Below are 23,248 nucleotides of genomic sequence, written 5' to 3' on the forward strand. Positions count from 1 at the left end.
TTCTTGTAAGTCACTCAAATTACTTAGTTAAATACTTCTAATGTATACTTCCAAAGGTGCATTAGTTTATTTTTATTAAGATTAAAGTGAACAGTCCATAAACACACCTAAAGTCTGTCATATGATGAAGGATTAACGATTTTAATAACCGTAATGAATATTTACTGAAGATGTTTATTCACTACTGTAAGCAAATAAGAAATAAAAGTGTCACATTTTATGCGCCCAATTAATGAAAGGAATAAAAACGGTTTACATATTTTTTAAAGAGTTTTCCCTTCATCTAAATCATAGTTGTGATTGCTTCTGTAATGAAACAGTTCTTTCCTGCATTATGTTGTCTGTCATTTTCTTTGAAGCCTACTATGTTTGCACATTAAACCTGTAATGTTGAACTGCCTCGTGCTTTAAATTTGGGTTGGGCAGCATTTTTTTAACCAGAGCACCACATTGTCATACATAAAGTAAGTGAATGGCCAACAGGATAACTAAATTGATACATATAAATGTATTTGAAAGAAGACGGTGATATTTAAGCACATTTACAGATTTGTTGAAATCAGCTTTCTTAGAATATAATCTCTCATTTAGTCAAGGCTGCTGAAAGTAAATGGGGAAGAAGATATTTTATTCAAATCTCAATCTAATTGTTCAGTTGTCAGACTAGCTGTACTTAAACGACTTAAACTAGGTACTTAAATGTACTCAAATTCTGATTTTGTCCCAAACAGGTACAGCATCGGAGACTACGAGGTTATCGATGAAGCCACCAACACCATCAAGATGGACAGTTGGCTTTATCAGCTGGCTATCAGCATTGGATCGCCTTACCAATACAACGCCAGCGGTTCTGGAGAATGGGAGGGCGGCCCTGGCAAGGATTCTCTGTACATCACGTCCCTGTATTTCACCATGACCAGCTTGACGACCATTGGATTTGGAAACATTGCCCCCACCACAGACGGAGAGAAGATCTTTTCTGTGGCCATGATGATGGTGGGATGTAAGTACAAGCTATGTGTTGTTTGGGCTTTTTGGTGATTTTCATGGGGCAAACGGGTATTGGCTGATGTTTCGGCCAGTGAAATGGTACTGGAGGCCATTTCCACCCAGTAGTTGTCCTCTGCTGCTGTAATATTCTTTGCAGACATTAAAGTTGTCTGAAGGAACGCTCGTGATGGAGTTTTGATATGTGCTGACATAATGTGGTGTTTGAAAGGTTCAGGTGTTGTTAGTTAGTCAGTCCAATGCTTTATTTCTACGCTAGTAATTTTAATGATTAAAGATATAGTTGAACACTTAAGACATCCAAGAGGTAATTACTAATGAATTTACTGACAGCTAAATCAGGTTGAAAATTCTTGTTGCACAGTCATTTGTGCAATCACACTCAGAATTCACAACGAATGGACCACAATGAATACTTAACATTTTAACTACACCAACTTTCGACTTATGATATTTATAAGGCCAAAATTTGTGCTCAGGGTACACCCCATCACAAAAGGATAACATCACATTACACCTGGCCAAATGCTAGAAAAAAATGTGTTGAGACGCTTTAAACATTCAAACGTGGGACTAAAGGCGTTGTTAAAAACAATGTTAAAAAAAGAGCCCAAGAGAAAAGCATGTTGGAGTTGTCATGGAAATGTCCCAGTGTTGGCCTCATTTGCAGATCATTCTTGGATTAAAAAACATGGTTATTCATAACCATGACACAAACCAGACACACACACACCTCGCCCTGATGTATACGCTCACAGACTTTTAACATCAGTGCCCCTTGTGAGGACACTTTTTACCTAAACTCTGGACACGCCAAGCCACATTAGGAGTATCATAACTGTGCACTCAGATAAGGCTTGGTATGAGCTGCCGCAGAGCAATTTAACATTATAATTAAGCAGTAATTTCACAGTCATGCCTTTGTTGCAAAAGGATTTCTGACTGTCTGTCTATGTTAGGCTTTTAGGCCACGTAAAGTGTCCATATTTTGATAGATTCTGGTCAGCTGTGTGCAAATAGGTTCATTGTATGTTTGACTGCTGTTGTCTCAAGAGACTGTAGTTGGAAGGAAATTGAATTTGCTCACCTGTGTGTGTGTGTGTGTGTGTGTGTGTGTGTGTGTGTGTGTGTGTGTACCTGACATGTGCACCATATACGGTTTAATTATTGTCATGTATATTGTGTGTAAGGCAGCATATTTTCCTCAGCTGTGTGGACCAGTTTAGTTCATTTTTGACTGACATACTTTAGTTATATTAGAATGTAAAACAAATATAGTACAATACCCACTCTATATCCTATTTTTACATTTTTAACAGGCTATATCAGGGTTTAACATACCCTGCTAATCATTACCATGATATTCTTGGTATCTAATATTGACTTCTTCACAAAAACCCACATGATGTTTATATGCAGCAAGCTTTAAGGTTATTATTGAACAGAATATCACAGTTGATTTAAATAATGGAAAATATTAACAGGAAAATTGCTGTTGAAAACGTTTCTCTAAACATATTAAAGGCTTTTGCTTGGAAGCACCATACTGCTGATGAAAGCAGGAGATAACCAAAAAGAACAATAGAAGGCAGCGTGAGGCAGAGATGAAAAATGGAAAATTGTGCTCCCTGTGGTTAACCCGAAGAATCATCTGAACAAATGACTTAGCGATGTAATATTTCACAGTGAACGGCGAATCCTTTTCCTTTAAAAAAAAAAAAAAAAAAAAAAAAAAAAGTAATTCCATTATTCTGCATTTCAGAGAAAAAAAAATGCTCACATGGAAATCTCATCCGGCTTCATCTTCAGCTTGTTGAACAGAATCACTGCTGTGAATCTTATTTGTCCCCTTGACCTTTCCCAAGTTGCCAAAGCGTGACTATAGCTCATTAGTTATGGTTTCACAGGCTCATGGTGGACACTACATAGAGGAATGAAGCACAATGTTCCCACATGTTATATTTCTTAAAGTAACTGAGTTGTGTGGTGCCTTAAGAATCGGTCCTGGTTTTTATCTGAAGATAAGTCAGGATCTTCTTACACTGTGCATTTTATGTGTGAATACAAGACTTTAGAAAGTAGAAGTCAGTTCAGTTTTATTGAAACAACAAATAACAAAAACAATCACCTTAAGACCTGATAATAAAAGAAAGGAAACCCCAACAATCACACAACCTTGTATGAACAAGCACTTGGTGACAGTGGAAAGGAAAAACTCCCTTTAACAGGAAGAAACCTCTGGCAGAACCAGGCTTACGGAGGAGCAGCCATCTGCCTTGACTGGCAGATGTTTTTGTTTTTTGTTTTGTCTGATATGGAGGGAAGATATGGAGCATTTGTTGATATGAACCTGCAGACAGGATCATGGCTCTGCTAGTTCGAATGGATCAGGACTCCAGTTTCAAATGTTATCTGTCCAGTAAAGGGCCATTATGAGTCAATGTCACTCCCGTACAGTTACATCCACAACCTGTTGGGCAAAGACAATTTTTATGCACCATTGCAGTGGATTTTAAATCAGTATGTGATTGAAGTGTAGCCTTTCAGCATTAATTCAAGGGATTTTACAAAAATGACGTTGAGCCTCTGAAAATGGGGGAAATGGTAGCTATTCCTAAACAGTTACCACAAAATCTCTGTGAAACCCACTGAATTAAAGTTGAAAGTCTAACACTTCAATCACATATCAGTTGTTTGATTTAAAATCCACTGTTGATTCACAAATTGTGGATGAAAACACCACCCACAAAGTAGCAGGTTCATTATCACCAAATTTTATAGTTAATGTGCACCAAAAAGGTGGGGGGATGTTTCCGCCTAAAAGAGGTGGAATAAATGCATGAATAAATGTTAACATGAGGCGGTGGCAGTGGTTAGACAGGAGTTGAAGAGTCTGTTAAGCTTCAATGAGACTCAAATTTTCACATGCTGTTTTATAAAGCACCACAATATTAGAAAAGCTAATTGCTTGGATTAAAATAACCCTTTCACAATGCTATCCACATGTTGGCAAGTTTGATTTTCTATGCTACCAGGCTGACATAATCTAGTTTGCGTTTCTATTTATTACTGAGATAAGTAGAACAAATGGGCAATAATGCACTGTGGACTAGCACTTGGAGTCAAAGTATAGGATAAAATCTGTGAAACTAAGCAATTAGTCCAAAAGCAGACATCATGTGGCCAATGGTTATTTTTAAGTGTTCGCTTGTTTTCACATCTTTCATTAAAGCATTTGGCAGTTTTCCTCATACGTGCCACGTACAACTTTTAAAGCCAGTTTTCAGTTTGCCAAAACTCCATGAAGACTCTGCCTGCTTGGCACAATTTATTATCCATTTGAGTGGTATAAACAATCTGTTTGATCCTGTTTGTTCAGTCGTTTCTCTTTAAAAACCTTTCAGTGTTTTTGAGGAAGATGAGTTCTCCTCTCCTAAATTGTATTGCAAAAGCATTTCTGTCTGGCATTCTTGATGCTTCTGCTGGCCTGATGGGGCTTGTGTAACAATGTCTATATCCTGGAGGAAAAGTTACTTTCAGCTCATCAATTATTTAAGTGTACGCACAGTCTGCAAAACTGCAAATACAGATTCTTACACCGTGTTCTTTTTCTATCAAGCAGTCCCCTGGAGGCTTTGTCAGGGGAATGACAAACAGAACAGTTTAGGTAGAAAGGTCAAATAGTTATTTTAGCTATGACCTCTAAAATAGGCATTCACATTGTCAACAGCAGTGTGAGTAGTGTTTTCTATGATTATGTTTCTCAAAATTACATATGTTTAAGTGAAATCTCTCTCGTTGTACAAGTCACAAATCTTAAGAACTCATAAGTGTTATCACAACCACAATATTTTACACAACTCGAATCAGGAATCTTGTACCTGTCTTGTATTTTGCAGTTGTTTCACTTGGCAAGAAATAGTTTTTTTCTGTAGACACAACTGCCTTAGGGAAAAGCTGCTGTACATTATTTATCACATCTTTTATGCTTGAACAATTTAATTATGGTCGCTCTTTTTTTTTTTTTATCATCCTGTGCAAATAAGTTATGTGTGTCTTTAGAACACTGTGGCTGTAGGTAAGCATTTTGTCGAGTTTATCATTGTAATCATTAGTTGTAAGTCTTGGTGAGGGCAACATTGTCACGGCCAGCGGGGGCAGACCGTGTGGAGAGTGTGTGTGGTGGACCCAGGCGCGAACACAGGCGAGGAGACGGGAGCGAACTTAAACTGAAAGAGAGCCTTTATTTGGGCTGATGCAGAAGGGAGTAGACAAAACATAACAGGGACAGAGACTGCAACTAACCAAAAACCTAAACTGGAAAAACACGAACCTGACTGAAAGGCATAACTATGATCACTGTGAACAGAATGCTGTGCAGATGCATGGAAACTGTGAACCAAGTGGCATGACGAAAGAGACATGAACATGACCTGCATGGAACCTCATCGTGCGGCTGCGTGAAAAACAACATAAACCAAATGGCAAACATGAACTGCACAGAATCCTGAAAAACACTTAACTTGACCAGGGGGGAAGTACACAGACGACTGAGGACTTAAATACACACATGAGGTGATCAGGGGAAGTGGAGACACATGAGAACACAGCTGACTCGAATGAAACATAATGACAATACAGGGGAGAGTAACACTAACTACAATGAACAAAGAACACCAGACTCTTACAAAATAAAACAGGAAACACGGAGACATAGACATGGAGATAAAACATGACATGAACTTAACATAACCACATAGACATGAAACATGACATGAACTTAACCGCATAGACATGAAACGTAGACGCAGGAACCAGGGAGACTGAGTACAGGCGGAGATGACAGAAATAACTAAGGTCTGAACAGCAACCTAGAATTTAACTAGATTGAAAATGAATACAAAAAATACATAAAACTCAAACACTGGGTCACACGACCCAGTACCGTGACAAACATGGTGTTTGTAAAGTAGTTTTTTGTCAGTCACAGCTCTATTTCGCGCACTTTCTGGAATATTTTCCAGCACTGTATTCGAGTTTTCAGTCAAATTACTTCAAACTTTCATACATATTTAAATATGTATGAAAGAGCAAATACAGTAACATACTGTCCAAGGTTTGTATTTCAAGGTTTGAAATACATACATTCAGTTTTGTGTCACTGCTGCTCATCCAAATTGTCCCTTTCAAGCACAACCCAAGAATGCTCTACTGCACTGAGATCTGGTGGCTGTGGAGGCCATTGGAGTGCAGTGTTTTTCAGTCTTCTGTTGTCTAATTTTGGCCAGTTTGTGCACAATGTAGCCTTAGTTTCTTGCAGTTAGCTGCTAGGTGTGGTCTTCTGTCGCTGTAGCCCATCTGCTTCAAGGTCAGATGTGTTGTGCTTTCAGTAATGCTCTTCTGCATAACTTTTTTGTAACGAGTGGTTAATTTTTTACTGTTTCCTTCCTATCAGCTCACAGTAGTCTGTCCATTCTCTTCTGTCAGACCATTCCCTGTAAAGCCTGGAGATGGCTGTGCAGGGAAATCGCAGTACATCAACATGTCTGAAATACTCACACCAGCCCGCCTGACATCATTAGCCATGCTTCAGTTATCTGTCTTCCTTATTCTGATGCTCGGTTTGAACTTCAGCTGGCTGTCTTCATCATGTCTACATGACTAAATGTTTTGAGTTGCTGCTCACAGGCTGATTAGATATTTGGACACTGGAACAGGCTTCTCAAGCCAGGACTTTGCATGACATCATGCTGGCTCTGTTCACCTTTTATATACAGGAATAACTGGTCTACTGTATAGTCTTTCTGATGAAGCATTCCAGAGTTTTACCTGTATAAGGTTGCAGGTAAAAATTAAACTTTCAAAAAGATCTGGATATTGTGAACATTTTCAATAATATTTTTTATTTTAAAAAATCAACAATATTGTTCCTAAAAATGTTCGTTTTCATGCTGTGTTTTGATTTTCAGCTGAGAATCAATCCCGACTCCTATGGTTTAATATCTATTGAACTTCTGGCTGGAGGGATGAACCGTGTCCTTCAGCTTTATTCAGTATAGATTATGGATGTGGAGTTCACTTGAATCAAAAATGTAAGCGTTATTGCAGAAAGCACTGCTGTTTGGATTTAGGGGTTGAAAGATTTGTTTTTGGAACAAACAAATAGTTTTTGGCAACCTGTCGTATCATCTGACTTTGTCCATTTTAAGGACAGGGAAACAAAGCAACACACATCCAGAAACAGCTTGCAGCCAGTGGCTATTTTTAGGTGTTCAAGTTTGTTCTTAGCCTTCCTTAAAGTGTTTGGTGGCATTAAGCAGTGTTTCTCTTACACATCCTATAAAAATGTAAAAAGCCAACTTTCTCTGCTTGCCAAATATCCAAAAGATTCCAGCCTGTAGAAAGTGTTAAGTTTGGCCATTTTAAAAACACTATGAAGATTTTTTTTTAATCAGCCACTTTGTGAAAGCCAACATTTTGGAAAAGCAGTGTTTTTATAATTTTCTCTTTAACTGATCTGTTCCTACCCTGAGGTTTAGTATCTGGGCCAAGCCAGAACCTCCTTGGGCCGCTCTACATATTGTTTATTTCTGGCACCTGGACCTTAAACAGCCTCGGCTCCGTAGTAAACAATAGAGAGACATGATATGTTTTTCAGTGTCTGTTCTGTCTGGCTGTGACTGATAGTCCTCTTGGCATGGCAGCCTCTCACACAGGCTGTGGGCAGTTTTACTGATCTCAGCAAGCAAGTGCTGATAGTGGGACAGATTCATTTCGCTTTCTGGATTTTCCCCGAGACTTACAGTGCATTCCAATATAAATAGTCAGATTTACACCACCGTCAAGCTGCAGGAGAAAAAATATTTCCAACAAGGTTCCATTTAAGCATGGTTTATAAGCTTGAAGTGTTATGCCTGTGTTGTAGTCCACAGATCAGTCACTGCTGTTCTCATTAATAAGGATTTTGGGATGCCGAGTTGTGAAAATACATTTCTCTGGCATAATACCCATGATGCCATCAAAGAGCAACTCAGTACCAGCTCTTTAAAAAGTTCCATGTTCCTGAAATTCCTTTAAAAAAGTCCCACAAAAAGTATTGCTTAGGGAAAGCTCGGAGCCGAGCTTTAGTTAATGTTTCAATTTATGCAATGCTAATGTAAAAATGTAAGAAGAAGAATGTTTGTCCTAAAAATATTTTAAAATTGAATTGAATAACCATACCCCAAATTTAATATGGCACAGTTATGTTAGGAAAATACATCATATTATCATGCTATTTTATAAGGCTGAAGTAATGTTACTGACTAAGTTTTTATGTGTTCTGAATATTTTGCAAATACTGAGCAGTGCTGTAACAATGTCACCAGCTGGTAATGTTGAATCTTACCATATTATGACCAAATGCAACATTTGGATTATGTAATGTAACCGTGTGGTCGTAAATGCTCTTTTGTCTCTGTAGCCACACTCACCTTTGATGTCACAGAGCACTAACATGTGAGATGGTGATCAAAAACTTTCAGTTGGTGTTACAGTTACATCAATTAAACTTCAAATATCTGCTGACACTGACTACTCATCCGGTATCTGTGTTAAATTTTTATGCTGTATTCGTCACACTGAGGCATGGGAATCCGATTGGAATAGAAATTATTCTTTAAATGTGTAAGGCAAAATCAGATTTGACATTAACACTCCAATGTGCAATGAAGATGTAACAAATAATGATGGTGATGTGTGTAGAGTGAAGTAAATGAGAGAGAATATGAAGTGAAAGACTATTAAAATGTTAATGGAGTTGATGACAACATGTTATGTTGCTGTAAGTGTAATAAAATCTTACTAAAAGGTATTAAACTGAACCAGATATCTTCAGGCAGCTACAGGCTACATTAGCATAACAGCCATTGGCAGCCATTCCCCAACTCTGTGTGAATGGTACTCATGACCACTGTTTAATTGTCATTGATCAGTAGTCATTGATCAGTGGTTGTTGTACAATGGTCTAGAGATGGCACGATACCACTTTTTTATGTCCAATACCAATATCATAAATTTGGATATCTGCCGATACCGATATGAATCCGATATAGTGTTTTTTAATCAATAAAACTTTTTTTAATATCTTGCTGCATTTTGTATAAGTTCATACTCAAGTTTAAATAAACATCTGTCACGGCTCTGTGTGCGGGCAGGCAGAGATGAGGATCCAAATGCAGGACTCGGAAAACGGAATGCAACTCAAAAACCTCAGCTTTATTGCTGGCAAGAAAACAAAACATGAAGTGAGGACTGAACACTGAGACCAAAAAACACACAGGCATAAACTGATGGTACGACGCGACACCGAGCATGGGAAAACACAGGGCTTATATACACACACAGGGTAGTAACGGGGGAATCGGCAACAGGAGGGAGACACAGCTGGGAGAGATCAGGGCTAACGAGACATGGGGAACAAAGCTGCACACACTAACATAAGACAAAGACTTTCACAATAAAACAGGAAACATGTATCACAACTCAGAGACATGGACTCAACACAGAGAGACAGAAAATGACACATGGAACTGAACTATACATGAAACCACAATTCCTAAAACATGGATAACAGAAACATGAAACTCAAATAATAATCATCACAACCACAACAAGAGAACAAGAAAACAATCCATGATGCAAAATTAAACCAAAACACAATAAACTCAAAATACTGGGTCCGACGGACCCAGAACCGTGACAACAACAACACTAAAGTTCAGCAATACTGATCAATCTAATAAACTTAAACCTACTCCATCCTTCCTATTCTGGTATTTTAAAGAGTACTCAGCAGAAATATTAAGCAACCTAATTAATAGGGTTGCAAACTCCCAGCAAAAAAAAATAGGGAACCACCCCCCACCTCATGATGCTTAATCGACGTAATTAACTTTAATTTGATGCAGTGTGGAAAAAAATGCACAGAAATCAATTATTTTTCAAGAATAATTAAATAGATTCAACATCTTTCTTCAACAGAATTGCAGACTGCACAGATGGTATCTTCCCAAAGGAAAAAGTACTATAGCTTACTAGGGTATATTAGACTTAACAGTTACTATATACAGTAATGGACTTCTATACTTTTTACATCAGATTAAAACTTTCGGTGTAAGATTCAGATAATTATTTAATAAAAGCTAGACATTTTAAATGAGAATAAGAAAGAAAAGTATGTCTTTGTGCCCCCCTTTTCCCTGTTAATGCCCTATCGGCCCCCCTGGCTAAACTTTGCTAGATCCGCCCCTGCACAGTTACCAGCCGTCAGCTACTTAGAAAAAGATCCTGGTGTAGAAAGTAATATTAAATAAATTCTAACAACAGCTTATCAAGCTTAAACGTGCTGCTGTTGTTCAGCCGCTGGTTTCCTCTTTCTGGTGCAAAGTGAGACAAAAACAAACAAGAGAGACGGAGTTGCGACAGAAAAGCCGATCAGCTGATCATTGATCAGTTTCATGATTGAAGTAGCAGCAGGAGAGGGAGGAAGAGAGAGAGAGAGGCAGTCCCTCCATATATCGGTTGTTAAGCTTAACGTGGGAATGCTTTACAAACATGCAGAGATGGACTTACATACTTGCTTTAATTCTCTCTGGGATAACTTCCTCGGAGATGAAATGCCGGTTTGGTAAGGAGGCTACAAATACACACAGCCGCTCTATCACTTGAGCACACTGCTCCCACGTGCTAAGGTTATGAGCTGAGTTACGCCATGTCACAAGTTTTGTGAGGTGCTTTTTTGATATTTAATGGATCGGATTACATTTTTTATTTCTCTCCGATATCCGATCCAGTAATTTACGTCAGTGTCGGACCAATACCAATACGTAATATCGGATCGGTCCATCTCTACAATGGTCATTACAATTTGCATATCAGTGATCAAGAAATTGACCTCACAGCCCATTGTTCCTCAGTGGTGCTAGTTGCAGTCTTTATGCAAATGTATGCTTATAAGGTTGAGGAAACCTGCAGTGAGCTGAGACTGAAGAATCACTTGGATGACTGACTAAATGTTTCCCCCGCTGAAAACGCTACGTCCAGATGAACAGAGTCAACTTTTTGACATCAGCATAACATTTGACACATTGACCTCACATAAAAGTGTCAGATGTCCACTTGAATTGTGGGTAATGCAGTCGACATATTTTGGTAGACTGTATAGAATAAAAAGATAGATGTGACAGATTTATTTTGATGTTTTTATCTTTTTCTAACCTACCCCACAATAATTCCAGCATTTTATGGGAATATAGTCACTTTTCAAAGAGTCATGACTCCAATCAACATCAGCAAAAGTCAGCAGAACACTTGTGAAATCTAATTGATTTCCTTATTGATTTGCCTTATTGTAATTAGCATTGCAGTCTTCTCTGTGAATTAAAGAGCTAATGTCAAAGACAAAGTAATGTCATTGAAACAGGGCAAACACCTGTGAAAGAGACTTTTAATCATTTGCCAACACATACACACAATCCTAGTCTTTTTTTTATTAATCCTGTAGCTGGTCTATCAAGTATTAACAACAAAGTATTATTGTTATTTATAGAGCATAAAAGTAGCAAACTCTTAAACAGCTACAAAAGGACAAAAGGACCTATTCTTAATGCAGCCATTCACACCAACCATGAAAATGAATTGGAACTTATTGATTAGGCCTACATATAATATTTCACATTACCTTTGTTAATCAAATAAAAGAGAACAAAGATGCATTTTGTCATTTTATATGTTGAAGAGCTATGGCTGACCCTGATGGAAATATATTGTTTAGAGACTTTGTTGATCTGATGAACATTTTCAACAAATTATTGTAAAAAGACAGATTAGATTAGATGAAGAGACGACAATGTCTGGGTCAAGTGCAGCATGTCAGGTTTTCTGCCTGTTTAAATGCTTGCTTGCCCTCTTTCATTTATTCAAAAAATCTCTCATGACAAATGCTCTCAGTTAGGGACAGGAGGCCAAGTACAACACAGATGTCTTGCCTTGAGGGAAAATGGCACTTAGCTCAGTCCTAGTGAGCCCTGCTTGGTCCTGTGTTTGAGTGTTTTGAGGCACTGACATGCCAAGTTTGGAAGCGGTGAGTTAGGTAGCATCAACATAGAAGGACAATTATAACTACTTAAAGGATGCAGATTGTTTCTATATGGTTGAACACATCTTCAAGGAGAAAGGTTGATCTTTTGTATCCTCTGTTCTATTTGATTCTGTTGTCTGTTTCTACTTAGTGACAGGAACATCTGGATGACATATCTGTTGGCAGCATATACTGACTAGAAAAACATGCAACTAATCTATGGATCAATGTTACTGTAGAAGCATTTATGCCACACTATCCACATAGGAATCAAATCCATCTGAACTGATAACCTTGGTGTGTTATCAAATGTTATTCATCACATACACAAACATACAAAGTACAACATGCAGTGAAATGCATGTGTCCCAACAGACAGGCTGTGGACGTGGTCACGCCATCTCACCTCAGAGAAACTCCCTGAGGTGGGAATTGAACTTGCGACTCCCACTCCAAAGGTGTGTAGTCATACCACTACTTCGAGAACAGTTTAAACCTGCCATGCATTACCAGTGTTACTGTTTGTAGCTAACCATGGGTTAGCAGATCAATATACGTTAACTACTTTGGCTCAACTTTACTACAGACCCCCTGCCCCAGAGTTGTAGCAGTGCTGTTTATAACACAGTGAACTGGGAACACATGTAACCTTCACTGATTCCTTGGTGCTTGTTTGGTTTTGAGAACTGACAGAACATTTGTACCTGAAAATGGCTAATGGTTAACAAGCAACTCCATCATCAAGTCATATTAGAAAAACATTTTCAACGTCAAATACTTTGCATTGGTTTGTGAAATATTCTTTCATGTATATTAAAGTGCTTTCCACAGTGTACATTAAAGGTTAACTTGTGATTTTCCATATTTTTCATGTAGTTTTTGAATCCTACCTGATAGTCTAAATACTGAAAACAGTGAAATTCTCTGTAGCACTGTAGCTCAACAGTACAAAGCCTCAGCACACACTAAATCTTGCAGAGAGGCTCAAGTAACAAAACACTATTTCTAGACTGTGCAGTGAGAGCTTTTATCTATCCAGAAAGAAAAGCACTAGTCAGTTCAAGGACATAACTCTTTGTTTTCTGACAGACTGATAATAAGTAATACTCCCAACATCATTTAAGCAGTTATTGACTCTCTGTTGCCTCTGAATGACAAAATAGACAGCCGAACCCGGGCTGTCTGCTTTCCATCTGACCATCACTCCTTTGGTCCTTTTGTCAGTGCTTCTGTCTGGCAGACTGAAAGTCAATCTGTGACTGAGTGTCTGTTTGTCGTCATTTCAAATAATCAAACCAGAATGAACCATGTGAATGACTCTCAGTGGAACAGAGATCGTTCTGTACAGCTCCTCCTTTGTGCTTCCCTCTGCCCGTCTCTCTCCCAGCTGTCCTCCCACATGTCTTACACCCAGTTTGTCATGAGACGGTTCAGGATTAATGGGCCTACTTAACAGTATCTGCGACCATCAGCAGAGAGCCAAGAAACCTCTCTGAACTCATGTATACCTCCCTGTTTGAAGGCTTGACTCACAAGCAAAGCGACAGCACAGACTTCTGAACCCAAACACCATGAAACTTTGATCAGCACCATTAAAGAGCCATTAGTATAATAGCCCTTAATGATTTTTAATTTAATTCCATTATACTGTATGTAATTACATAGTAGAATTATCACATTGTGGAATACTTTCATAGCTGCTGGGCCACCTTGGCTCATCCCACTTAAGGTATGGGTGAGCAGCAAATTCTAAAATACCTTTTTAGAAATGATCCCAATATTTTCACTTCACCACTTTTTACATAAAAAGAAAACGCTTCGATCTGTACAGATACCACTTAACTGATTATAAGAAACACCAATCATACTTTGATAGTGAGAGTCTCTTCATCTGATATTTTCTATGAAGAGAAAAGAAATTTAAAAAGGAAATCAAATTTTGTTTCAGGTTGCAAATTTGAATTTGTTCTGTCAAACATTTTTAGTTAGTTTTGCTCCGTTACAGTCACATGCCCTTAATTTTGAGAAAATTTGATCTGTGGTTACATCCCAACAGCTTACCTGAGATCAAACAGCTGGAAGAGGACTCGGTGCCCAAGACCACTTCAGGTTCAGTTCAGTTCAGTTTTGTGACCCAGAGTGTTTTCTTTACCATTCACTCATCCATCAGGTTCAGAGTGAATACCAAGCATGGCAGAACCATTGGGGGTGTTGTTTTAGTGAATGAGGTGACTTTGAATGGGACGGCAACCAAATTCAGACTTGTATGTTTTTGTTAAAAGTGCAATCACAGTACTGTTTAATCACACCTATGAGATTTAATTTTTTTTCAATCAGCAGAGAATTTAAATCACAAGATTTGTTAAAATCACTAAAGCTACAGGGCAGAATTATTTACCTCGAACTGTCAGAGTGCAATATTCAAAGAGCCCCTAAAACATTCATAGGGTGGCAGAAATGATCTGATGTAAAGGGACACTGTTCTCTTTAATATTTTGTTGATGCTGTAAAGTCAGCATCACAGATGCCAAAGGCGCACGGAAACACTTGTTCAGCCTTTATGGTTCTGCTCATGCAGCAGTATTGAAATAAAATAACGCTCCTTAACCTGCTAATTATTCTGAGAGGATTGGTTTTCGTCACAATATTCCGGCCAAGCAATGAGTACATACATTTTTTCACATGGGTGTGTGGTATTCTGAGCTTTTATTATTACCTTTGTCTGCCACTTACATTAATTATGAAGAAACTATGCAGAGGTGTAATTTTGAATTTTGAACTGATAATATGAGGGTATAACCGGTAGGGATGGGTACCGGTATCCGGTGCCATGATGGCACCGGTTCTGACATAAACGGTAGTAACCAGACCGAAAAGCAGCGCACATTTCGGTGCTTTATTTCGGTGCTTTTTTTTCCTGAGCTGTGATACACTTTAGATTCTAGCCAATCATTTTACGTTTCCGAGGATAGTAGGCGGGTCCAGGTACGTACGTTCTTTTAGAGCAGAGCAACAGATTAAAAATGCCCAAGGCGAAGCGGTCAAAGTCTGGCTGTACTTCACAGCAAAAGATGCAAACTCAGCAGCCTGCAACAAATGCTTTAAGCTGATACTGTGCAAAGTAGCTAACACCTCGAATCTGATGAAACACCTGGCGATGCATAGCGTTTTTTTTAAAAGCCGAGAAATACGCCGTATTTGATAGCAGCAGCAGCCGTTCTTCTCTGCGTGAGTAGCTTAATGTTGTTCGTGTGTAATTTACGTTGAGTAGGCTAACCACGTTATTACATTAATGCATGTAAGGTGAACTAGCAAACATCATCATAGCTACATGCGGCTGTCTTCTTGTTTGATGGCAGATACTCCCTTCACCCTGGCCAAAAAGGCTAAAATGACCAAAGAAAAAGTGGGAAACAGTTAAACATGAGAGGTTTTTGGACAAAGTTTGTGTTTTTTCCATTGTTTAAGCACTGCTTCCAGCCAAGAGCGATACCATATATGCCCCATAGCTGCAGAAAAGGCTAACATTGTTATCTTTTTACAAAAAAACAGCTGAACATGAGAGGTTTTTGGACCAATTTTGTGTTCTCCATTCTTTAAGCACCGGTTTGAGCACCGTTTAAGCACCGGCACCGTTTCAAAAGTACCGGTTTGGCACCGGTATCGGATAAAACCTAAACGATACCCATCCCTAATAACCGGCAATATTCCTTACAGTATTTAATTTAATTTAGCAGCATCTAAAGTGCTTCACATCATGCTTAAAAAAGCTTCAAATGCTGCTAAATCTCAAATATGGCATCATACTTAAAAGGCTGCTTTAGCCTAAGCACAGTCGCTGTGCAGTTACTACAAGCTGCTTTACAACCCACTGCCCCTTATATCCTCCTTTCATGTTGTACCAGACGTGATCTTTGTCACGTGTTGTCAGTGACGTCCACCTTGCTCTGTTTTAAGCTGCTGCTTTCCCTGCCTCTAACTTTCCATGTATGTATGTAAAATTGCATGATGATTTCATAACAGACTTATATGACCAAATACAAATTACTGCAGTGACAATCTTCTTTTAACTATAGTTGTCCTGACTGAAATATTAACATGGCAAAGAAAAAAACAGATAGCAGATACAAGCAGCCAAAATGTACTTTGTGGGGTAGCGCTAAATATTTTTAGACACAGAGTGATGAACTGAGACATTCAGAAAGACCTCAGAGTAGAAGTGCTGCTGTTCCACACTGAGAGATGTCAGCGAAGGTGGTTTCATCTTGACAGTCCTGTATTTGTTGTCTATTCAGTGCAGTAAGCGCTCTTCATGTGTGGATGCCATTTTCCTTGTTATCTTGAATGACTTGAGTTGTCAAATGCCAAGGTTTTAATTCGACATCTCTCGCACACACACATCTGTTTAAAGGTTTAATTGTGGAGTAGATGAAGTGTTTTTGCTTTTGTTTTTTCCGCAGTGGCTTCGAGGGAAATAACAGTTATTTTAGAGTACAGACAGTAATTACAGTCTGAAAAGCATTGCATAAGTCTTGTGTGAGACCTCTCTATCAAACTAAAACTCAATGGGATTCTTGTACTTTCCCGCCTCCAACTGACGCTGCTGCTTCGAGTTTTCTTGTTCTTGACGCTAACACTGGCAAACTGAAAAGGGCATGGAAAACCATGACTCAGAATCAAACATGAATTGGGAAATATTTCCAAAATGGAATCAAGCTTTTTTAGTGAGAGAGAAGTTCAGCTTCAGCACTGTATTTTTTTTCTTATGTTTTTATCTGTCAAGATTGAAAAAGTAATCAACAGATGTCACCCCTGCAGTGTTTTCTTAATGATACAGAGCAGAAAGGTGTGAAAGTAATCCAGCAGGACATCTGGATCAAAGAGGTGAGGCAGGTCGAAACCACAAAACAATGAAAAAGTGCCGCTGGCTGCACTTGGATGTGCCGTTAAAGCTCCGCACAGCCAGTGAGTGAAAACTGACATTAGCAAGTCATTAAGGCAAGCACAGAGTCTTACTGGTATTTCCTAATGAATATGCCACTGTAGTGAGGCAGATTCACTTACGTCCAATACAAATGACCTTTTTGAGCAAAAGAAATGGACTCCAGATTCTCCCCAAAAGTCCTTTTTAATTCCATCTTCCCCCCAAAAAACCCTAAATAAATCAGAGTCAGACTAAGGGCACCTGTATTAGAGTTAAACACACCATCTTGCACCACTTTTGAAGAAGATAATCTTGGGAGATCGGGATTTGGCACAAATACTCCTGTGAAAAAGAAAATATCTATCAGAGTTACCTTCACGCTGACTGAAAATCTCTCTTTTTTTAAGGTAACTACAGTATGGGTTTCTAACAGGAACCAGACAAACTAGTATTTTTGTGCAATGCAAAAACAAAGGAAAACAAGGTGAGGCAGTACAAAAATCACAAATGATCACACAAACGAGGCTGACTTGACGGTCATCAGCTGGATGGTAATACTGGGAGTTACATGCATTCAAAGGGATTTGGTGATGCTGGTGATGCGTTCACCTGGGTGGAAGATTGCAATAGGTTTAGCTTGGGGAGCCTGATTTCTGTGGGTTTTTAAGGGGAGGAGACTTACGAGACTCAAAGGAGGAAAGGGGAGGACAACATTTAAAAAAAGAGGTGAAAAAAAAATCACAAAGGGAAGCTCTTCTGTTTGACGTCTCGCCCTCGGCTAAGTATTTATCTGAATTAAAACCCTGCCTTATAAGAAAAGTGCTCCAGTAGTGTCTCCTCGGGAACCGGTTGCTGCTTCCACACAATCTCATGACAAGTTTGGGTTTTACAGAGTGGATTGGAAATGCTCCTGACCTGCCACCCCCACCCATCTATCCCAGCCCACTAATTCATCTCTTGACAGAGTCAGAGGCCCGCGGGGGTGAGACGGGGAGGTAAGGGGAAGAGAGAAGGAGATGGAAGCATGGAGAAGAGAAGGCGGGTTGATGAAAATGATGTAGAGAGGCTTGGGGGAGGAAGGGAATAAAGTGGTGGAGCTGCAAGGAAAGAGAAGGTGGTGAGAACAGAAAGCAAGGACGGCAGAAAAATGGGGCTCGCGAGGATGAGAAAGGAGACAGGAAGAGTGGGGGAGGACGATGGGGGAGGAAGGGAAGGACGGCAAGACCGAGAGAAGAGGAAGCAGCTCGGCGTGTCGTTTTCCCCTCTGGCCTCTCAGCTGAGATGCTCTGATTAGTTTGGAAAGCAAGAGCTGGAGAGATAGAAACACGTACACTCAGAAACAATTGGATGAAAAGTGCTCTGTATTGTTGTGCTAGCTCATCCTGTGGGAGACTAGACTGTGTGTGGCCTCTCTGACAGCAGCAGTCGTGAGGCAAGTAGTCCTCTAATCCATAAGGAGCCATCGGGTTCTTTGTTTTGGCCACTTTTTTCTTTCATTCTCCCCTTTCTTTATCTTCTCTAATGATCCCACCCTTATAATGCCATTCCCTCAGAGATTTGTTTCTCTCCCTCTGACTCATCAGAGCTGGGATTAATCTGTGAACATTAGGTTGACCAGTTGTAGACAGCCTTCTCCTGAAGACTACATCCATTGGTTTATCACGATCAGGTTTCCTGAAAAGCAGAGTTACTGAAACACTGGATTACTTGGCCCTGTGGTGATTTTTTAAATGTGTGGATGTACTTCAGTTTGTTGTTTTGACTGAAATATATCAGCAACATTTGGACAGACTGACAACAAATTAGAACATGGGTGCATGTTCAGCCTGCACTCTAACTTGGTCCGATTGTATAATATATCCAGTACTTTTTACTGGTATTGTCGTCACCCCGTTGGCTGTTTCCTGACAGGCAGTGGATGATGTAAACACATAACTTTGCTACAATGATAACTCAAGTAGGATGTCAGTATTATTTTGGGATGAAGACCATGCTGCATGTTTCAGGCAAACAGCTAATATTCTGCTAATTTGTCTTTCATTTTAAGACCAACCAGGAAAATCATCATCAAATAGAATATTAGTCCAACTATTGTTCTTATGACAATGCCGATCAAAAATGAAGTTTAAAAATGACGTAACTGTGGTTTTCACATCTAAAGTATTTTGGAGCCACAGAGATTCTGTCCTGTCAATAACGTTCCCACACAATGACGTTCTCTCTGTCTCTCTCTCAGTATTGTATTTCAGGTTGTCTGATCAGCTGTGATCGTGCCCTTTTTTCACGAGTGTCTCATGGTGACTGAGATCCCGTGGCTTCAGGCTTGGTGCTGCTTGCCATGTACTCTCTGTAAAAAAACTAAGACGATGATTTGGACACCCTGAAAAAAAAATGTTTAGCCTCCATGATTTTTCTACCATTTTTATTATTAGCCACCCCTTCATATGATACTGTACTGTACGACTGTTTGATTTCAATTCAGTTTAATTTCTGTTAGTTTCCACAGTGGATTTTCTTTTTACAGTTTAGTGTTTATTGTTTGATTAGTCTTTTTAGTTTTTAATGTATGAATGGTATGTTTAAGAGGCAAAATTAAGGGAAATCAGGCCAGGTAATATAACAAAAACACAGAATTTTTTGAAAGCAGCTGACTCGCTGTCCTGTAGACTTACAGAGACTCAATAAACACGTCCATCAGTGGTTCATCAGGCAACCATAATAGCCTTGGTACAGATACTGTACAGCAGTTTGGGTCAGTTTAATTCAAGACAACCGTTTGTGTGATACCTGTACAGGTTCTTATGTTGCGGTTTTCAGAGCACTCAAATTATGCCTCATTCACCCATTCACACAAGAACTTTTTTCTGCTCTTTATCACTCATATTCACACTCTGATCAATACATCTAAAGTCAACTTGGGGTTAGTATCTTTTAGTATATTTGGCATGCAGACTGGAGCAGCCAGAAACCACCAACCTTCTGATTAGTAGATGGCTTTACAGCCAGGGGCTCTTGATTCAGTACTTCAATCAATCAATCAATCAATCAATCAATCAATGCTTTATTCGCCACGTGCAGGTTGCCCTGCAGTGAAATAGGACCCCCGCCCGACCTTACACACACAACACAGACATCACATGGGGATACAGGTTGGAGATCGGTAGCGTTACAGAAAAAACACTGAAATATACACTACAATGGGAAAGTACAAGAGGAAAAAAAGAGACCTCTACTCATGCTGGGCTCCTGGGAGGACAGCATGAGAACAGGAAACAAAAATACTCCTCTGCACAAAAAACACATAAATGTCCACAGCACAACATTATGGAACACGTGACAAGCCACAGGGTCGGGTGGGGGGTGAGGAGTAATCCGAAGCAAACACAGCAGCCATCCTGCCCAGCGCGTTTGGAAAGGGAGGGGGGATGAGTGTGTGCATATCAGTGTATATGTATGTGTGTGCGTGTCCAGAGTTCAGCTGAGACAGTGTCCTTCGCCCTGCTAGGCTAAGTAAACAGTCTTCCAGCCAACCCAGGTGGCCTTGCATGGAATGGGAAGGAACAGACTCAACACAGTTGTTATCAGGGTGTTTTTGTTCGGCTCCAGCCTTGCGACCGCAGCTGGCGCCGAAAGGGTATCCGCATGAAGTGATGGTGCTTTTTACTTTAGTGCGAACGGCTCATATGAATTTCAAAGCTGTTCTAACAGTCCAACACTGGTCTCTCAATCTCCCGTTGGAGAGCCGTGAGCTTCTCCATGATGTTATCAAACTTGCGCTCTGTGATGTTGTCATTCTTGTGCTCAAAGAGGCGATTCTGAGAACTCACGACCACAGTCTTCAACTTCAACAGGGTTTTACTTGTTCTAACTACCAGTATACCACTACCAGTATAACTGCCTTCATCAGACACTGACAGCAGTTAGTTACTACTTGGTTTCTCACACACCCCTGTACTTTCCCCCCTAAAGAACAGCAGTCGTGTACAACACATTATCAGAATTGGGTCTAGTTACGGATTGATTAATGTCAAGTAAGTGTTGCCTGTAGAAGTTTGGTGTTCACAGCTCGGAGTTTTGTTTTGGAATGCCAGACACTTTGAGTCAAGTTTAAGTTTCTCCCCCTTTGTAAAACAAAACTTCCCTTTAAAACCTGAAACTTTTCAGAACACGTTTTCTCATCTGCTGTTCTCAGCAGTTTGCTGCTTTACATTCATACACTTCCTCACATTTACTCCTGGGAGCTGCCCACTAAACCTACAGTCTCCTGTTGTTGGACACTCAGCAGCTCTCCTGGGTTCAAATACAGGCGCCTGCTGTATTGCCTAAAAGTCAGTGTTAGCCCTGGCGAGTGAGGAGGGAGTTATATCATAGCTGCTCCAAACATTAGTTGTGGTACCTTTGTGTTACCATTCTAACTTTTTATTGTATTCTCTGTCTCAATGCTGTACATCTGTGATTGGTTGCAGCTCTCCTGCATCCTTTTCTCTGCCCTCTGGAGGTTGCATTACTGCTCATACACTTGTAGTCTTATTCTCTTTCATCACAATGGCATCCTCTCCTCTGCATCTTAGGAAAGTCATGGTACTACCCGTAACAGAATGCTAAACATGGCAGAGGGAGCACACTGGGCACCCTGGCACACTGAATAATAAATGGACCGTGAGAGTATAATTTTCTTGCTTTCCTTGCAATGTTTTCACCCCAAGGTCTTTGAGGGAAGTGGCTCTCCAAAACAGCGATCTTGTCACTGAGATGCTGCAAGCAAACCAAAGACACACACTCCTATATTCCATCTAGAGATCTGTTTAGATATCTTCTGATGCAACTGTGGAAAAATAATGGCATATAACATCACGATATTGTCCAGACAAAAAAAAAATTGTTAAAAGGTCGTAATCATGGTGAATGCAGAAGGCCATTTTTCATTCTGTTTTTAGGGAAACAAAGGAGAGCTAGTGCTAGCAGCATTATGGCTTCATCTCCAGAGCACTACAGATGCGACCTTTGCTTTGAGAGTGCTAATAGAGAAGTATAGAGGAGGTCAGAAGGAAAGAAGAAGTAGGACTGGCAGAAAGGTAGAGAAGAAGTGGTGCAGGACATGTATGAGGACACTGAGACAGGGGTGAGGGGTGTCGTAGGAGTTAAATGGCCTGTAAATGGCCTGTATTTGTATAGCGCTTTACTAGTCCCTAAGGACCCCAAAGCGCTTTACACATTCAGTCATCCACCCATTCACACATACATTCACACACTGGTGATGGCAAGCTACATTGTAGCCACAGCCACCCTGGGGCGCACTGACAGAGGCGAGTTACAGATCATAACGATCTCGCGAACTATAGGCCGATTTCTAAGCTTCCATTCCTGTCCAAAATACTGGAGAGGATCGTTCTTTCACAACTCCAGCCGTATTTGGATGCGAATGCCGTTAATGATAAATTTCAGTCCGCTTACAAACCCTGTTATAGTACTGAAACGGCCTTGCTCAGAGTCCTCAATGACCTCCTTCTGATTGCTGACTCTGGACGCTCTTCAGTCCTGGTCCTACTAGATCTATCCTCTTCCTTTGATATGGTAGATCATAACATCCTATTAGTGAGGCTTGAACATACAGTTGGCATTAGAGGTGCCGCCCTAGATCGGTTTAAATCATATCTTTGTAAAAGGTCTTTCTCGATCAGTATTTCTCCTCTGCTGCACCTGTCTCCTGCAGCGTGCCTCAAGGATCTGTCCTTGGCCCCCTGCTCTTCTCACTGTATATGCTCCCCTTAGGCGCAATCTTTGAGAATTACAACATTGCACATCATTGTTATGCTGACGACATACAGATCTATTTCGAATTAACTGATGATCCTGCTATGTCTTTGCACGGTTTTCGTGAGTGCATGCGCGAGGTCAGAAATTGGCTTGCAGGTAACTCTCTTATCCTAAATGACATGAAAACTGAAATCATCGTGTTTGACAGTAGTATCCCCCGCGGCCAGCTATGTGATGCCTTCGGTTCCTTTGATAGTTTCCTCACCGACACTGTTAGTGGCCTGGGTGTGTTTTTGGATAGCTCTTTAAATTCGACAAACAAGTGTCTGCTGTTGTCAAATCTTGCTTCTATCAATTGCGTCTTATTAGCAAAGCCAGACATTATGTCCCGCATAGAGACCTGGAAAAGCTTATCCAAGCCTTTGTGACATCTAGGTTGG

General features: G+C 39.9%; 1 protein-coding gene across 1 annotated transcript in view; it reads left to right on the forward strand.

The window, feature by feature from the left end:
- Positions 1–23,248, forward strand: part of kcnh5b (potassium voltage-gated channel, subfamily H (eag-related), member 5b) — a 186,179-nt gene that overhangs the window by 60,570 nt on the left and 102,361 nt on the right. Inside the window, exon 8 of the mRNA XM_084915478.1 lies at positions 732–1,003. Within this exon, the coding sequence (XP_084771604.1) occupies positions 732–1,003 (272 nt within the window). The remainder of the gene's footprint in view (positions 1–731; positions 1,004–23,248) is intronic.

Source organism: Perissodus microlepis, chromosome 19 (assembly GCF_051167445.1).
Source record: "Perissodus microlepis isolate ML-2025 ecotype Zambia chromosome 19, ASM5116744v1, whole genome shotgun sequence".
Taxonomy (NCBI): domain Eukaryota; kingdom Metazoa; phylum Chordata; class Actinopteri; order Cichliformes; family Cichlidae; genus Perissodus; species Perissodus microlepis.